Source organism: Heteronotia binoei, chromosome 21 (assembly GCF_032191835.1).
Source record: "Heteronotia binoei isolate CCM8104 ecotype False Entrance Well chromosome 21, APGP_CSIRO_Hbin_v1, whole genome shotgun sequence".
In the NCBI taxonomy this organism is placed as follows: domain Eukaryota; kingdom Metazoa; phylum Chordata; class Lepidosauria; order Squamata; family Gekkonidae; genus Heteronotia; species Heteronotia binoei.
Window position 1 is genome coordinate 169,350,223 of NC_083243.1, and position 17,212 is coordinate 169,367,434.

A 17,212-nucleotide genomic window follows, 5' to 3' on the forward strand; every position below is an offset into this window, starting at 1 on the left:
TTATGCTGTCTCACTATTCCCCTGGCCCCAGGTCATGGAAACTATGCTTATAACTAGTCATCCAACTCCTGCACGCATATCCGAAAAACAGCAATCAAGAGCACCATGTAATGCCTCTTACAGGGAAAGTGTATTATTAGCTACTAGGAATAAGGCCCATTGTGAAGAAAAATACAACAGTCAGGCTCTAGAATGAGGCTTTGAGTGTGTGCCCCCCCCACTCTTGCTGTCTTCCCACCCACCCAAGTGAAGGCATTCACTCCCCCACACCTCAAGTGGAGCTGATCTCTGCTATCTGGAGAGCAGCTGTAGTTCTGAGTTATCTCTAGCCCTCACCTGGAGATTGGCAACAGCAGTTTCCCAGGAGGAAATTGCAGGTTTTGAGGGTGGAGTGTATGGAATTGTACCTGTCTGAGGTCCACCCCTCCCCAAAAACCACACTCTCCAGGCTCCACTCCTTAAATCTCCAGGAATTTCCTAACCTGGTCTTGGCAACTCTATCTACTTTCCTTTATCTGCCCCTCTGACTTCAGCTTTCCATTGCCTCCCCCTACCCTGAAGCCTCTACCTAGGAAAAGCACAGTCTTTCTTCATAGTGGGAGGAGGAACCATAGCAGCTTACATCATTCTCCTACCCTCCCCTTTGATCTGCAACAACCCTGTAAGGTAGGTTAGGCTGAAAATCTGTGACTGGTCTGAAATCACACAGTCAGCTTCCACAGCAAAAACTTGGGTCTGGCAGATCTTGCTCTTGAAACCCTAACTCCTATGCCCTTCTTCAAACTCTACCACAGAATCTCCAGGAATTTCCTACCAACCTGGAACTGGCCCCAATGAGTTCTCCCTCAAAGGCCTTTAGTGATACCCTTCAGACCAACACTCTCTTTGATAACGTTGTTGGCATTAAGCACAGGACTTCAATCTTTTCCTTCCTATCTCTCTCTCTCTGGTCCACTGCTATGGGATGCCATCCCCCCCACCCCCGTCTCTGGCTGTTTTCCTTCCAGTGAAGAAGAGGGAGGAGCCTTCAGACAATCAAGGGAAGGCTTTCTCTGGCTCTTTCCCTCCTCCCTCAGTCAATTGAGGCAAGGCTTTCTCTGGCTTTTTCCTTCCTTCCTTCCTTCCTTCCTTCCTTCCTTCCGTCCGTCCGTAATCGTTACTGAGGAATTCCAAAACTTTAAGGCTGATGATGAACAAACTGAAATTGCTAAAAAGACTTTCTATTCCTTGGCTCCATCATCAACCCAAAGGGAGACTGCAACCAAAAAATCAGAAGGAATCTGAGACTTGGGAAGGGCAGCCATGAAGAAGCTAGAAACCATTCTTAAATATAAGGATGTGTCACTGGTGGTGACTGAGATCAAGATAATGTATGCCATTGTATATCCCTATTAATATCTATGGCTGTGAAAGTGGGACAATGAAGAAAGCTAACAGGAAGAGAGTGGAATCATTTGAAATGTAGTGTTGGAGGGTAGTTCTATGGATACTGTGGCCTGCCATAAAGACAAATGTGTTCTAGATCAAATCAAGCCTGATGGAGATTCTCTATCTGACTCAGGGTGCTCAGGAAAGGAGTTTTGTTTGCCAGCACTTGACGGGGTGCCACTGATACCAGCCCCGAAGGCAGGGATGAGGTCACTTGGTGTGGACCTTGGGGATTGCTGAGCCGAACTGAGCCATGTGGCAGCCTCTCTGGGGGTCTGGCTGGCCAACGAGGATTGTGGGGCCCAGCTGCACTGTGCAGCAACCTCCCCAGGGCCAGGCAGGGATCACAGGGCCCAGATGTACTGTGCTGCAGCCTCCCTGGGGCCTGGCTGGCCAGCCAGAATTGCTGCAGGGCCTGGAAAAGTTACTGTCACAGTTCAGTTTGCACTTGATTATCCCAGATGGTGTGGCCTAATATGCTTATGAGTGTGTGACCTAATATGCTAATATTAGGGGATGTGGTCTAATATGCTACTTAGTTCCTGCTGGGGTTTTTCTACAAAAAAGCCCTGGACCTATGCATTTGCCTAGGGCTGCAGGCCGTGTGTGTGTGTGTGTGTGTGTGTATGCGCGCACGCGCCAGATTAGGCTCTCCCCCACATGACTTCAAATAGAAAAACAATTATTTGCTTTAATTTTGCTGGCCTGAATCATTCTCCCTCGGCAGAGCACTGTTTTTTAAGTTGATTATTTTTTATGGCCCACGGATGATGTTATAAATATCCATATGGCCCTTGGCAGAAAAAAGGTTCCCCACCCCTGCCCTAAGGTCAAGAGCTTGGGAGTGCTCCTGGAGTTCTCTTTAGCTATGGAGGCCCAGGTAGCAGCCACTGCCAAATCTGCCTTTTTTTCATCTTCGGCGGGCATGGCAGCTGGCCCTTTTTCTAGACCATGATGACTTAGCAATGGTGATCCATGCCATGGTCACCTCGACAATAGATCTCTGTAATGCTCTCTACATGGGGCTGCCCTTGACCCTGACTTGGAAATTACAGCTAGTGCAGAACACTGCAGCACAGCTGTTAATGGGTCTCCCTCGATGGGGGCACATGCAACCAGTGCTGAAAGAGCTGCACTATTGTGTTCCGAGTCTGCTTCAAGATGTTGGTTTTGACCTTTAAAGCCCTATATGGTCGAGGACCTGTCTATCTGTTCGGCCTATCTGTTTGGAGCCAGTTTGGTGTAGTGGTTAAGTGTGCGGACTCTTATCTGGAAGAACCGGGTTTGATTCCCCACTCCTCCACTTACAGCTGCTGGAATGGTCTTGGGTCAGCCATAGCTCTGGCAGGAGTTATCCTTGAAAGGGCAGCTGCTGTGAGAGCCCTCTCAGCTCCACCCACCTCACAGAGTGTCTGTTGTGCGGGGGGAGAAGATATAGGAGATTGTAAGCCGTTTTGAGTCTCTGATTCAGAGAGAAGGGCGGGGTATAAATCTGCAGTCTTCTTTTTCTTCTAGCTGGCTGGCAGTGGATGGAAGCCCTGAAAAGCAAGGGAACCTCCACTGAGATCTGGGGGTTGGGAACCCTAGTAGGAAATGTTGAAGGCAGCAGGAAAAGACGAAGACTCAACATGAGATTGATTGATGGAATAGAGCAGCAGTCCCCAACCTTTTTGGCACCAGGGACTGGTTTTGTGGAAGACAATTTTTCCACTGACCGGGGGGGGGGGGGGGGGCGGCGGCGATGGTTTCGGGATGATACAATAGTGCATTTTGGTGTGTTGGTTAAGTGTGCAGTCTCTTATCTGGGGGAACCAGGTTTTGATTTCCCACTCCTCCACTTCCAGCTGCTGGAATGGCCTTGGGTCAGCCTTAGCTCTAGCAGGAATTGCCCTTGAAAGGGCAGCCTCTGGGAGCGCTCTCTCAGCCCCACCCACCTCATAGGGTGTTTGTTGTGAGGGAGGAAGATAAAGGAGATTGTGAGCCACTCTGAGATTTGGCGTGGAGGGCAGGATATAAATCCAATGTCGTCTTCTTATTGCTACATTGTAATATAATGAAATAATTATACAACTCACAGCCCGGTTGCTAACAGGCCACAGACCGGCACTGATCCACAGCCCGGGGATTGGGGACCCCTGGTATAGAGGACACCACAGCCTTCAGTTTACAAGACTTGAACAAGACAGTTAATAATAGGATGTTTTGGAGGACATTAATTCATAGAACTGTCATATATCAAAAGCAACGATAGCATTACTGATCATGAAAAACGCCAAGAATTCCAATACATACCACAACCACTTATTCCCTTTCAAATTCTAACTTCTTTTGAAGGGATTAATTTGCTCTAACTTCCGGCAAAACTCAAAAGAAATAATGAGGAATTGCCTATATCCATTTGGTATCACCCCTTCTTTTTTAAATAAAAAAAATCAAAATGTTATATAATAAAGAGTACCTCTAAGTAAGCATGGAATGTCTTTGCCTCTCATTAATGAATCTAAGTAGTATGGAAAATAGGATAGAGCAGGGACATCAAATATCCAGCCTGCAGATCAGAACCAGTCTGCCTAGGGCTTTAAATCAGGCCCCCAGGGCTCTGTTCTCCCCCTCCCCCCTCCTGTCCTCATCATTTGAAGCTTCAAGGCTGACAAAGTTCCCTTCTCTTTTAGTTCCCTGCTCTTTCTGCCTTGTCTTTTCAAGCTGCAGCACAGACAAAGCTGCAAGGAAAATATGGAACAGACTTTCCATCAAAGCTGTGGGGAGAACATGGAGTGGATTTTCCATTAAGGTTTCTGTGTCCAGATAGATAGGGCCCAGAGACCTAGATGGAAGATCCATTCCACATTTTCCTTGCAGCTTTGTCTGTGCTGCAATGTTTTTCAAGTTCCTATACAGACAGCTGAAGCCCAGGCTTCCTGGAGCTGTGTCCTTGCAAATAAAGGGTTGATGTTATCAAAGATTTCAGGTTTTCACGGCTGGTAACATCATTAGGGTTTGTAGAATCTTTCGGGCTCAAGTACCATGTTCTACTGGAGAAAGTTTTCCTTCCAGACGTTTCATTCTCAGCTGCAGAGAACATCCTCAGTGGCATTGCAGCCGGAGCAGGCGCTCTGACCTTCTTGGAAGGAAAAAGGAAAACTGTCTCCAGTAGAATACGTCACTTGAGCCTGAAAGATTCTACAAACCCTAAAGGGTTGATGCTTTGAGCCAGCTTGTCTCTGCTGAATGGACCTGACCTAGTGAGTAATCTGGGAACCTTCAGCCAAAGGGGGATATTATACTAGAGAGCAATTGCCAATCTGAGAAGTTTGCAATGCCATTTCATTGTTTTCCCAGGCTCAGAGCATTTTATATTTCTAGTTTCTGCTGTGATCCTTCTGCTTTTTCTTGATGTGTTATTTTAAAAAATTGTATTGCCAAATCTCACTATTCCCCCAACTTTCCGTTTTAAAAAAAAAGCAGTTTGTATGTTTGTATTTTAAGTTTTAAAATAATATCTTTAATTGTGTTTGTCTGTCTGCTTTATAAAGTTTATATCTTTGCTACCTAACATTACATTTTATGACACGCATGGCCCAGCCCCACAAAGTCCCATTTGTGTCAGATCTGGCCCTCCTAACAAATGATTTTTGACACCCCTGGGTTAGAGTGTTGAACTAGGATCTGGGAGAAACAAACTCAAATCCCTAATCTGCTTTAATGGTTGCTGGTTTACCCCAGGCAAGTCACCCCCTCAACCTAACCCATTCCACAGGGTTGGTGTCAGGATACAGCAGAAGAGGGAAGAGAATAAGTCCACTGGGCCTGAAGGACTTTGGTGGAAGGGAAGGAGAAAACAAATGTACTGACTAAATATAAAGGCAACCTGTTGCATGCATGGCTTTTTTGGTAGAAACAGCCCAGTAGGAACTCATTTACATATTAGGCCACCCCCCCTGATGTCACCATTGTTTCACACAGGGCCTTTTTGTAGAAAAAGCCCAGCAGGAATTCATTTGCATATTAGGCCACACCCCTGACACCAAGCAAGCCGGAATTACGTTCCTGCTCGGAAAAAAGCCCTGGTTGCACGTATTTCAAATAAGGTGGCAGGAAGGCCTTCTAGGGGCCCATGGCAACAATCCCACTGTGAGCCACAGCCCACCCACATCTTATTCAAAAAAATCAAGTATCACCTTGTCATACTCAACAAGTACAACCCAATCGATACCCAAATGTAGATATCTTCCTCTCACCAAGAGGAAAAGCAGCTTAGAATCTGAAGGGGCAGCCCTTAAATAATTAATACCCCCAATAATAATAATATTTATCATATTGGGTAAAAATATGCTTTGTCTTCAAACTAAGGGGTCTGTTTTAAAACTGCCGTTAGAAACTGACTCTACCGCCCAGCGGGTGTGAGCTCCAACTGTAAGATTAGATAAGAGAAACAGCCTCCTACAGGCGACTTGCTGTGATAGATAAGTAAGGAAACTTAGTCATGGAATTTTACCAGGGAGGAATTTAGTGGAGGCAGGACCCTTTGAAATCAGATAAGCTTGTATGCCTGCCTGCTGGTTTTCTGTGTGAATAAAACTGTCTGTATGTAGAATGCTTTTAACTCAGTCATTTTGGGGGCCCATGCCCAACTGGGTTCTGCTTATGGTACCATAAAGTAAATCTCGCTTCAAACCAGTAAGTCTGTGTGGACCTCGTTATTTCTCTGCTTCATATCCAACTTTGGGGGCTGTGACTTAAAGGGGGTGGTTGACTTAAAGAGGGTGATCTTCCATGCTGTGTTCCAAATGAAAATCACCAGTTCTTTTAAAAAAAACACTGCCAGGAAAACAAGCCCAGGAACTACTGGTAATATGAAGTTCTACACTTTGCTTTTAAAGCAGCTTGCAGAATAAAAACATTATCTATGATAAACGTAGATATAAGTTAATTAAGGGTAGAACAAAGTTTGAGTTCAGTTGCACCTTTAAGACCAACAAAGTTTTATCCAGGCGTGAGCTTTTGTATGCATGCACACTTCCTCAGACCCTGCTCTGCCACAGCTAACCACCTAATTAGGGGTGTTACGGAATTTTTAAAAATCTTGGTCAAGCAACTTTATAAGCACCATGGCAGATTTTTAGCCAGGCATTGTGGCCTTGGTGTGTTCTGAGCATGCATTTAGGTTATGCCAGCTTTATCTGGAGGAGTGAAAAATTACATCAATAAAACTCAGCCTCTGGTAAACTGTTCCAACCTGTCCCACCTAGCCTGGTAGCTGTTACTCCTGAGGGGTCCAGACAGTTCTTCTGCTCTTTACATTCACTGTCTGGCTGTGTATCTCTGCTTCCAGCTCCTTTTGGGTTTGCACGTTCATCTCATGAAGAATGCTGTGCACCATCAATATCACCAGTGGCTTTTTTTCCATTTCCTTCCCCTCTATCTCTATACCATAATTAGTTTGCATCACCAGAGCCATCTTTTACTCCACCTCCTACACTGGTGCCGCAAAGTCAGAAGATAAGTGGTCTAAAATATCATTTCATCAAGTTTTTTTTTAACTGCTGGAAGCATTGGAGCCTTTTTTTTTAATTTAAAGTATGCATGTACCCTGTGGTGCAGAGTGGTAAACTGCAGTATTGACAATGACATTGGATTTATATCCTGCCTTCCACTCCAAATTTCAGAGACTCAGAGTGGCTCACAATCTCCTTTACCTTCCTCCCCCACAACAGACACCCTGTGAGGTGGGTGGGGCTGAGAGAGCTCTTACAGCAGCTGCCCTTTCATGGACAACTCTGTGAGAGCTATGGCTGACCCAAGGCAATTTCAGCAGCTGCAAGTGGAGAAGTGGGAAATCAAAACCCAGTTCTCCTAGATAAGAGTGTGCACACTTAACTACCACACCAAACTAACAGAAATAAAGTGCACAATTGTAACATCCCGAAACCATCGCCCCCACCCCTTTGTCGGTGGAAAAACTGTCTTCCATAAAACTGATCCCTGGTGCCAAAAAGGTTGGGGACCACTGGAATAGACTAATATGCATTCCTAACAACTTTCAGATATATCTCAAGACAGTTATTAGAGCCATCTCTTTTGGTTTCACTTTGTTCCAATAACTTATTAACAAGCACCATTTCTGAACAAAGAACCTGTGAAAGTGTTTTCCTCTCTTTTCAACTGCTTACAGAGTGCTATTTTATCAAAAATCATAGTTAGCCAGCAGTTTCTAAGCCATATGTTTTACCACTGGTAATCTTGCTGCTATATTTCTCAAAATGTCTCCATGCTTTTTTTCTAAAGGTTTTTCCATTTGACTGAATAACGAATAAAGTCAGCATTGGAGTTAGGGTTGCCAAATCCAATTCAAGAAATATCTGGGGATTTTGGGGGTAGAGCCAGGAGAAATTAGGGGTGGAGCCAAGATCAAGGCTGTGACAAGCATAATTGAACTCCAAAGGGAGTGCTGGCCACATTTAAAGGGACGGCACACCTTTTCAATTCCTTCCTTCCATAGGAAATAATGAAGGATAAGGTTACCTTCTTTTGGGGCTCATAGAATTGGACCCCCTAGTCCAATCTTTTTGAAACTTGGTGGATATTTTGGGGAGAGGCACTAGATGCTATACTGAAAATTTGGTGCCTCTACCTCAAAAAACAGCCCCTCAAAGCCCCAGATACCTGCGGATCAATTCTCCATGATTTTCTATGGGAATAAATCTTCCTAGGGAATAACAGAGTTCCCAGCAGACATTTCCCTCCCCTCCCCCCGTTTTCTGATAACCCTGAAGTGGGGGGAGGGCCTCCAAACCGGGGGATCCCCTGCCCCCACCTGGGGATTGGCAACCCTAATTGGAGTACAATTTACACATATCGTTTTCCAGGGCCTTTTTTTTTTTAGTAGCAGGAATTTCTTTGCATATTAGGCCACACACCCCTGATGTAGCCAATCCTCTAAGAGCTTACAGGGCCTACTGTAAGCTCCAGGAGGACTGGCTACAACAGGGATGTGTGGCCTAATATGCAAAGGAGTTCCTGCTACAAAAAAAGGCCTGCCCTTTCCCAGAGCTCATTCATTAACAATAGCTGGGTTTAATACCACTCTCCAAAACAGCTATTTTCTCCAAGGGAACTGATCTTGATCATTTGGAAATCAATCATAAAAGCAGGAGATCTCTAGGTGCCACCTGGAGGCTCTAACACATATACTGTCCTTTGACTCTGTGGTCTGGTGACCCTGTAAACCAAGCATGGCCAAACTGCTTTACATAGAGTCACATAGAATAAATACCAGATGTTTGAGAGCCACAAGATACGAACATCAGACGTTTGAGAGCGGCAAGCTGTATTTAGATGGTTAACCACATACACTTTCCCCTGTAGTAATTTTGACCACTTACAGAATTGGTTGGTTCTGAAAAAATCTTTAAATGGAAATCCAGGGAAGTGGGGACAGTCCAAGTTTTCTAGTAAAATCTACAGAATAAACCTGGTCTATACAAACAAAATTGGTATAACTCTTACCTGGCTACAGTACTAAAAAAATGTGAGAGTGGTGTGGGGTTTGCATGTGGCACCCACGTGGTTAATGTGCACTGGTTTCAACAGTAGTTGTATCAGTCAAAGATCAGAATGAAAAGGACCTATATCCAAAACAGAAATGGATGGAGTCTGTTGCCCCTCCCTAAAAACCAATCACCTCTTGGGAAGAGCCTTTCCTTCAGGAAGTGTGTCCAGGAACTGCTCTCCAGAAAGCTTCCCCCTCTCATCCTTCCCTTTAAGAACTCTCCTGCTTGCATATCCTCCCACTTTTTCTGTCTGTTTGGACTTGAGTCCACGAGGAATAAAAATAAAATTAATCTCTTCTCTCTCCCAAGCGTTTTATCTCCTCTTCTCTGGCCTGATGGCTTTATAATCCTGACTAAACCCCTGTCACTCCTTCCTTCTCTTTGCCCTGCCCCCAGTGATTTTTCGATACAGACAGAAAAACCAACCAGCTCTCACACATTTTTCTGAGCAGAGTGGTCATTTCCAGAGAGCAGGGCACAGCAGATTGGCAACGCTGGTCTTTGCAAAGCCAAGACTCATACAAAGCAAGCCTCCTCTTTTTAAGCAAAGCAAAAAACACAAAGGCAATTTACATTTCAGTCACAGTACAGCTGAAAAATATGGCATAGATATAATGCCCTTCAAGGAAATAAAAGGTCTACAGAACAAGCATAGAGAAGCCAGAGGGTCAGACAACCAGATTTAAATCCCCACTCTGCTTTGGAGGTTTACTAGGTGATGCTGTAGGTTTTGTAGTCCCAAGTCTTGCTTGTCTTACATTATGAATTTGCCAGCTGTCAACAGGTGCCTGACATTAAGAAAAGTTAAATGTATTACGATACATAGGTTGTAAAGTCTTATGTTGCTTTGATCACCCAGCTCAGAAGCTCAACTGGATCATAGTCCAATACAGTGGCCTTCAATCCTTCTCCACCTGACTTGTAGTAGTTGAGAGAGCAATGGCCAAGCAGCTGTAGGCTCTTCTGGAAGATTAATCTGTCCTGGATCCAGCTTCTGTCCTAGCTACGAGATGGAGTCAGCTTTGGTTGTCCTCAAAGATGAGCTCCAAAGACACATGGATTCAGGAGAGTCAGCGCTGCTGTTATTACTTGATCTGACAGCAGCATTTGATATAGTTGATTGCAATCTTATGACGTACCACCTCACTGGCATGAGGATACATGAGACAGCCTTACAGTGGCTGGTCTCATTTCTTCATGGTCGAAGACAGAGGGTGGTGCTCAGGAAGAGAGTTTCACCACCTTACTTTCTGGTATGCAGTGTATCTCAAGGGGTAATCCTCTCTCCTATGTTATTCAACATCTACATGTGCCCCCTTGCCCAGCTAGTCTGGAGCTTTGGGCTGGGTTATCACTGATGACACCCAGCTGTACCTGTTGATGGATGACCAGGCGAATGCCACCCCAGATACTTTAGCCAGAAGTCTGGTGCTGTGGCTGGCTGATTAAAGCAGCGTAGACTGAAATTAAATCCAACAAAAATTATTGATAGGGTTAAGGATCCAACTCCCAGCTCTTGATGGGGTGTTACTGACACAACACAACTGTGAAGAGCATGGGTATGATTTTGGATGCCTTCAGCTGGGTGGATGGAAGAGATTATGGTCCAGAGCAGTACTTGCAATGTTTGCATCAGAATTCAGTTACAGAATTCGGCTTCCCTAGGCACAAAATCTGGGTTACCCTGAGTGCAAAGAGACTTTCTATACATTGTTCAAATTAGTCCCAATACAGATTACCACCGTCTTTAAAGACCAATACATTTATTGTAGCGTAAGCTTTTTTGTGGACTAGAACCAATTTTCTGAATATTTATACATTTGTTCTCTGTTTATCCTCTCCATAAAGACTGGTTTTATTTACTCCAGCAGCAGGACTGTGGTGGCATTCATATGGCAGCACCTGCCACCAATGTTTCTTCAGTGTGTCAACCATAAAAAGTCAATGTTAGACAATAAACAAGCAAAGATTTGATATAAAAATGTCTACATTCCCAAAAAGCAGTGAGAGAAACAAATTACTCCAGTTATGAACAGTAACTTGTGCTCACATTGCATACATCTGAGCTTTCTACAGGAATGTCACAGATTTTATTACCACTCACATTTCATGCTATTCTGACCTCTACAATTTAACAACTGTCTCCATGTGCATGTATGTATCTGAGGCTAACAATTCACACATCTGACAAAGTGGGACTGAAGTAATTTCAACTTTGAGCCACAATAAATCTGTTAATCTTTAAATTGCCAGTTGTATACTGCTGGGGGTTTTTTTTGCAAAAGTTTTAATACAGACACGTTCCTGGAATGTCAAAGGAAAAAAGCACTTACTTGAAACTTTACAGAGCCCTGCTCTGGGCCATGACCTCTTCCATCCACCCAGCTGAAGTCTGACATAGGGTTTTGGTTGAGTTTCAATCCAGCACAGTTACTTTTAGGTCAACAGGACATGCAAGGGCTCCACCACAGAAGTGTTGGGGGGTGGGGAGCAAGATATGCCATAATGCCTGGGAAACCTGAAGTTTGACCTCATCTGTTTGACACTTCTGTTTAACTCATATCAGCTGAACTGGAAAAATAAAGCCAATACAACAGAATCCAAAGCTCTTATCAAGGAAGTTTCAATGAGAGCACGCTCAGCAGCTCCTTCACCATAAGTTACTAGGTTGTCAAATATCTGTCCTTTTTTAACCCTGCTGCAAACAACCTGCAGTGGCCAGGAGAGTCCCATCTCATGTGAACTGGAGAATTATTTGTGCACTGATGTTGGTGGAATCTGCTGAAAAGCCCTCCACCAGCACCACATGTTCCCTGCCTCTGCAGTGACTTTTATTTATTACCAATTAGTCTCTAGATTCAATTCAAGATGTTGGGTGTTAACCTTCAAAGCCCTCAATGTCAAGAGGGCTATGAGATTACCTCTCCCATTTGTTATGTCTAGACTCTTCCCTCAGAATGACTAGTCTGGTACCTAAAGAAAGGTGATGACAGGCAACCTTCTTGCTACATCTCACAGAGTCACAGGGGTAGGGAATGTTGGCTCTCCAGATTTTTTTTTGCCTACAACTCCCATCAGCCCCAGCCATTGGCCATGCTGGCTGGGGCTGATGGGAGCTGTAGGCAAAAAACATCTGGAGAGCCAACATTCCCTACCCCTGCTAGACTCTTTCCTGGTCTGCCAATAGGATCAAAATAGGTCCTACAGTCACATGGAATGTGTGCCATCAAACGCTGACCAGAAGTTTGTCTGGGGAAAGTGATCTTAAAGGTGCATTGTGAAAAGAGTCTAATTTCTGGGAGCTCCCTTCCCTATTTAAAGCCATTAATGCCAAAGATTAATTTCTAGAAAAGGATAGAAAACTAATCAACTCCCTACCTTACCTATCCTTTCCTTATGTGGTTTTCCTTTAAAAAGCACCTAGTAAAAACCATTTTAATTTCATAATCCTTTGTGTGATAGTTGTCTTATTCTGTCTATTGGAGGTCACCAAAAACAATGGACATTTTCACATGAATGTTACATTGCATTTACAATTGCTAGGAAAGTTATGAAGCTTCCTTGCTCTGACACGTTGTTTCACAAATACCATCACAGCATTGTTCTAGGCACAATCGCATCACAGTCCAAAGGGTATATCAAGCCACACTTTGTTCAATGGTGTAACTGTGTGATTGTGTGTATGTGTGTGTTTGGATGTTCACTGTCTTACATGCCCAACACGAGATTGGGCGCCTCTCCTTCCTTGAGTGAAACGGTGGTTCATTTTGCTCACCCTTCTTTTTGGATCTCTGTTCCTTGGATAGGTAAATATAGTCCCATGAAAAAAGTTCACTTCTTTGACTCTATAAAGGTACTACCTTTTATTTTCCGAACTTGTATGTTTATAGAGTGCTCTCCAATTAATATGTTTTATTGTATTTCTTTAATTCTCTTTAATTAAAAATATTAATTACAGCCTGGTTCATTTGAGAGTTCTACTGAGGGAAAAATCTCAGTATACATAGGTGGAGATCCTGCTTATCCAACTCTTGCATAGCCTAAGTCTCCTTGCTAATTCCCCCAACAAAATCAGGAGACCTTTGCAACCACATAGGGTAACACATTACAACACCCCCCCCCCCGCCGCCTCTCTCTTTGGTCATCATCTAAGGGCCTGTTGCAGGTGCCTGGCCCCAGGATGGCTTGTTAGATGTCACCAGGGGGAGGGCCTTCTCAGTTGTGGCCCCTATCCTGTGGAATGCACTCTTGGATGATACCAAGAGTGCATGCCAGACTTGTTTAGTTTCTGCAGGGCATGCAAAGCTGAATTATTTAAGTTGGCCTTTGGAGGGTAACCATGCGTTTGGGCTGTTTTAATAGTGGTATGTTGACAGCCACATATCTGAATATTTTAATGTTAATATTTTATATTTGTTTTAAGTTGTTTTTACCTTATTGGTTTTAATGTTGTAAGTTGCCATGAAACCCTTTGGGTGAGTGGCAACTAAATAAAAATCCCATAAATAAAATGTTATGTAACTTGAGACAGATACATTCTATCTATATTTTCTCTTCCATTCAAGGGCAGAGCTTACCCTTCATTCAGATGGCACATAAACCAATAATCTATTTTAGCTGCCTTTGGCATTTGTAAAGAAAATCCTGAATCTGGAGGCGGCTTCTGAGCATTCTCACCACTATCATGCTGCCTCAGCCAGTCTTGTAGACTTAAGGCAGTCTTTCCAGCTTCCAGGCATAGTTTAACACCTCTCCCCTCATAAATTAAGTAATTCTTGTGGCTTTAGGCCACTTCCTGTATTTTCCCATTCTTCACTTTGGCTAACCCAGATGTTACATTTGATCTGCAAGATCAGAAGAGAGACCATCGCTTCAAGGTGGCACAGCCAGCTCAGTTTCTACAGCATCCTTCCTTGCCATTAGGCAACAGTCTAGAACCAACTGATTTCGGGGAGGGGGGCTCATTGTGACAGGAAGCAGAAGATGAAAGAAAACTACCCTCTCTATCTGAGCATAAAGACAGTATGCCCATTTAAATGGAAGACAGTCATCTGAAAAAGTCTGAGACTTGTCTTAGCAGTAGTATGTGTGAAAAGGATCTAGGGGTCTTAGTGGATCATACGCTGAACATGAGTCAACAGTGTGATACGGTGGCTAAAAAGGCAAATGCAATTTTGGGCTGTATCAACAGAAGTATAGTGTCCAGATCACGTGATGTGATAGTATCGGTTTACTCTGCTCAGGTAAGATCTCACATGGAGTATTGCGTTCAGTTTTGGGCACCACATTTTAAGAAGGATATAGACAAGCTGGAACGGGTCCAGGGGAGGGTGATGAAGAAGGTGAGGGGTCTAGAGATCAAGTCCTATGAGGAAAGGTTGAAGGAGCTGGGGATGTTTAGCCTGGAAAGGAGGCGGCTGAGAGGTGATATGATCACCATCTTTGAGTACTTGAAAGGCCATATAGAGGATGGTGTGGAATTGTTTTCTGTGGCCCCAGAAGATAGGACCAGAACCAATGGGTTGAAATTAAATCAAAAGAGTTTCCGGCTCAACATTAGGAAGAACTTCCTGACCGTTAGAGCGATTCCTCAGTGGAACAGGCTTCTTCGGGAGGTGGTGGGCTCTCCTTCCTTGGAGGTTTTTAAAAAGAGGCTAGATGGCCATCTGACAGCAATGAAGATCCTGTGAATTTAGGGGGGAGGTGTTTGTGAGTTTCCTGCATTGTGCAGGGGGTTGGACTAGATGACCTTGGAGGTCCCTTCCAACTCTATGATTCTATGAGATGAGCAAAGTTACCTCAGGAGGCTGTAATGGAGAAGTATGTCTAGGCCTCTGCTTACTCTGACACATGTTGAATTAACAGCACTTTCTGGCAACAAAACCTGAGAGAGGCAGTGGACCTACACAGAGTGACCAATTTTGTAGTGGCACCAATTTTGTAGTGGCACCACAGAGCTTTGTTCATAATAACAGTTGGGAAAATTGCAAGCAAACCTATCTTACAAACAAAGCTTGTGTATTTTAGACTAGACTGTCAGATTATATTTGAAAACTAAGAAAATCTGGAGTACTGAAATGCTTCATCTCAGAAACTGTCATGTTCTGAGATGAGGGATATCCATCATGCTTGTCAGTGACCCAAGAGCTTGCAATAAGGAACAGCACCTTGAAACAAGGATTATCTGCAGGCACTATACAGTCCCCCTACAATTACAAGGCATGGAATAGTAAAATAAAAAGCATTAAACTGGAGGTCTACATAAGATATAGCAGTGCCTAACCCCTAGATTAGCCAAACTCTTTCAAAGACATTTTACACAACTGTATCTTGGGGCATATGTTTTAATGAGCATGGGGTGGGGAAGAAGAGGAGTGTCACAAGGAAAGAAACCAGAAGGAGGAAGTTACCAGCCTACTGATCTTAATGAAACATTTGGTGGGAAGTGGGTGAAAACAGAAGGAACCAACTAGCCTCTTCCAAGAACATCCTATAAAACCCACTCCTCGTTTAAGTCTTAGTAAACTTCCTCCAAAGCCTACAGCTGCCTTCTTTTCCCTCTGCCTCCTAGCCAGATCTGTGCTATGTTGACACATACATTGGTGTGCATGCAACTGGAATGCACATTTACCTCTCCGTTTGATAAGTAGCCAGCATTGGCTTTCAGAAGTGCATGTTTTTACAAACATAAAACTTGCTATTGTGTAGGATTTGGAAAGAGCTTCCCCACCTTTTCAACAATTAGAGAATGCAGTTCTACCTACATTTCTCCAGCCCTTGTGGCAAAGAAACTTTAAACTCCACTGGATTACAGTTCTCCCACTACCCCCTTCTCCCACTCTTTTTACTCTTACCTTGGGCAAAATGTCCACCTCACCTTTCCTCATGAAGAAAGGTAAGATTAAGGATGGACTAAGCAGCAGCAGATCATCACTGAAGGAGGTGACCCCCCCCCACACACAGAATATAACCCCCACACAAGACTGTTAAAGCCGTCATGGCAAGACTTAATTCTTTCCTTTCTCTCATTGCCACTAATAATTCCCAAACCGAGCACTCTTGCAGCCCTGCCTCATGGCATCAATAATAAATCCCACACACAGTTACAAGTAACAACATTCAGCTGTAAAACCGATAAAGTGTCCCGCCCCGCTTCTTCGCCGTGAAGAGAGTGCGTCCCGGGGACCCCACCCTAGCCAGAGGAATGAATGGGGTCCGTGGCACTCACCGCTTTCAGTTGCTCCAGCCGGTCCTTCATTTTGGACAGGTGTTGCTATTGCTCTTCCTGTCTGTAGGGGACCAGGGATCCCAGGTGAAATTCCTCAAAGGGAGGGCTCCTCCAGGAAGTGGAGTCCCGACGCAGAGCAAAAATAAGACGGTTCCTCCTCCTCCTTTTCGCGCTCGCTAGGAGGAGCGGTTGAGTTTCATCAGGACGGGAGGAAAAACTCCACATGCATCCCTCCCCCGCCCGGTAAAGCTAAATCTGTCTCTCTGTGAGTATGTGGTCTGATCCTCTGCCGCTGAGCTGCCCGCAGCTGCTAATCCACAGTGACATACAGAAAGGGAGGGAGGGGCAACGGCAGGCACCTCCTCCTTTACCTGAGCCGAAAGCTTCTTAAAGAGATATCGCCTGGCCAAGAATGGGGGTGGTTGTCCGTCACGCCTGTTATGGAGCGCCCAAGGACAGCCTCCTTGACCGGTGTGTTTCACCTTATGGAAAACATAAACAGTGGATGTTTGAGGACTGGGAGACCATGAAGAAAGTGACCTTTAGGTGGAGGTGGTTGCTGCTTTCATAATAACGATTTGATGACACACGTTTTAATAATAAATCTATTGCAGAACAAGCAGGTATGCCCCGATAAGCATACAACAGAACGTTTTTAAAATAAAGGGAGTTAGTAGCGGCGGGCAAACTACGATCAGACACATGTGAGAGCCGCTACAAGAGCTTTGTTTCCACTGGGAGAATTAAGGGGAGTCTGCAGAAAAAGTTCGGGGGTGGGAAAAATCTTCTGATGCAGATCAGTGCTGACACCTATACAGAAAGTTACAGGCACAGGAGACAGTGAAAAAAAGGAACAGGGGACTAACACCGATCCAAGCAGAAAGTTTTCTTGCTGTTATTCTTATTATTCAAAACATTTTCTAAATACAAATCATTACATTGATTATTTTTGTGTGCTTAAGAGAATAGTAGAACAACTGGACACAGGTGGAGAGTCATCTTGTTC

The 17,212-nt window shown here is 44.3% G+C and overlaps 1 protein-coding gene across 2 annotated transcripts in view; it reads right to left on the reverse strand.

Moving 5' to 3' along the window:
- The window catches only part of STX3 (syntaxin 3), a 66,672-nt gene extending 50,131 nt beyond the window's left edge, over window positions 1–16,541 (reverse strand). For both annotated transcript variants that reach the window (XM_060261226.1, XM_060261224.1), the window contains exon 1: window positions 16,207–16,541. In XM_060261226.1, coding sequence (XP_060117209.1) covers window positions 16,207–16,236 — 30 coding nt within the window. In that variant the 5' untranslated portion in view covers window positions 16,237–16,541. The remainder of the gene's footprint in view (window positions 1–16,206) is intronic.
- Between the last annotated feature and the right edge of the window lie 671 nt (window positions 16,542–17,212).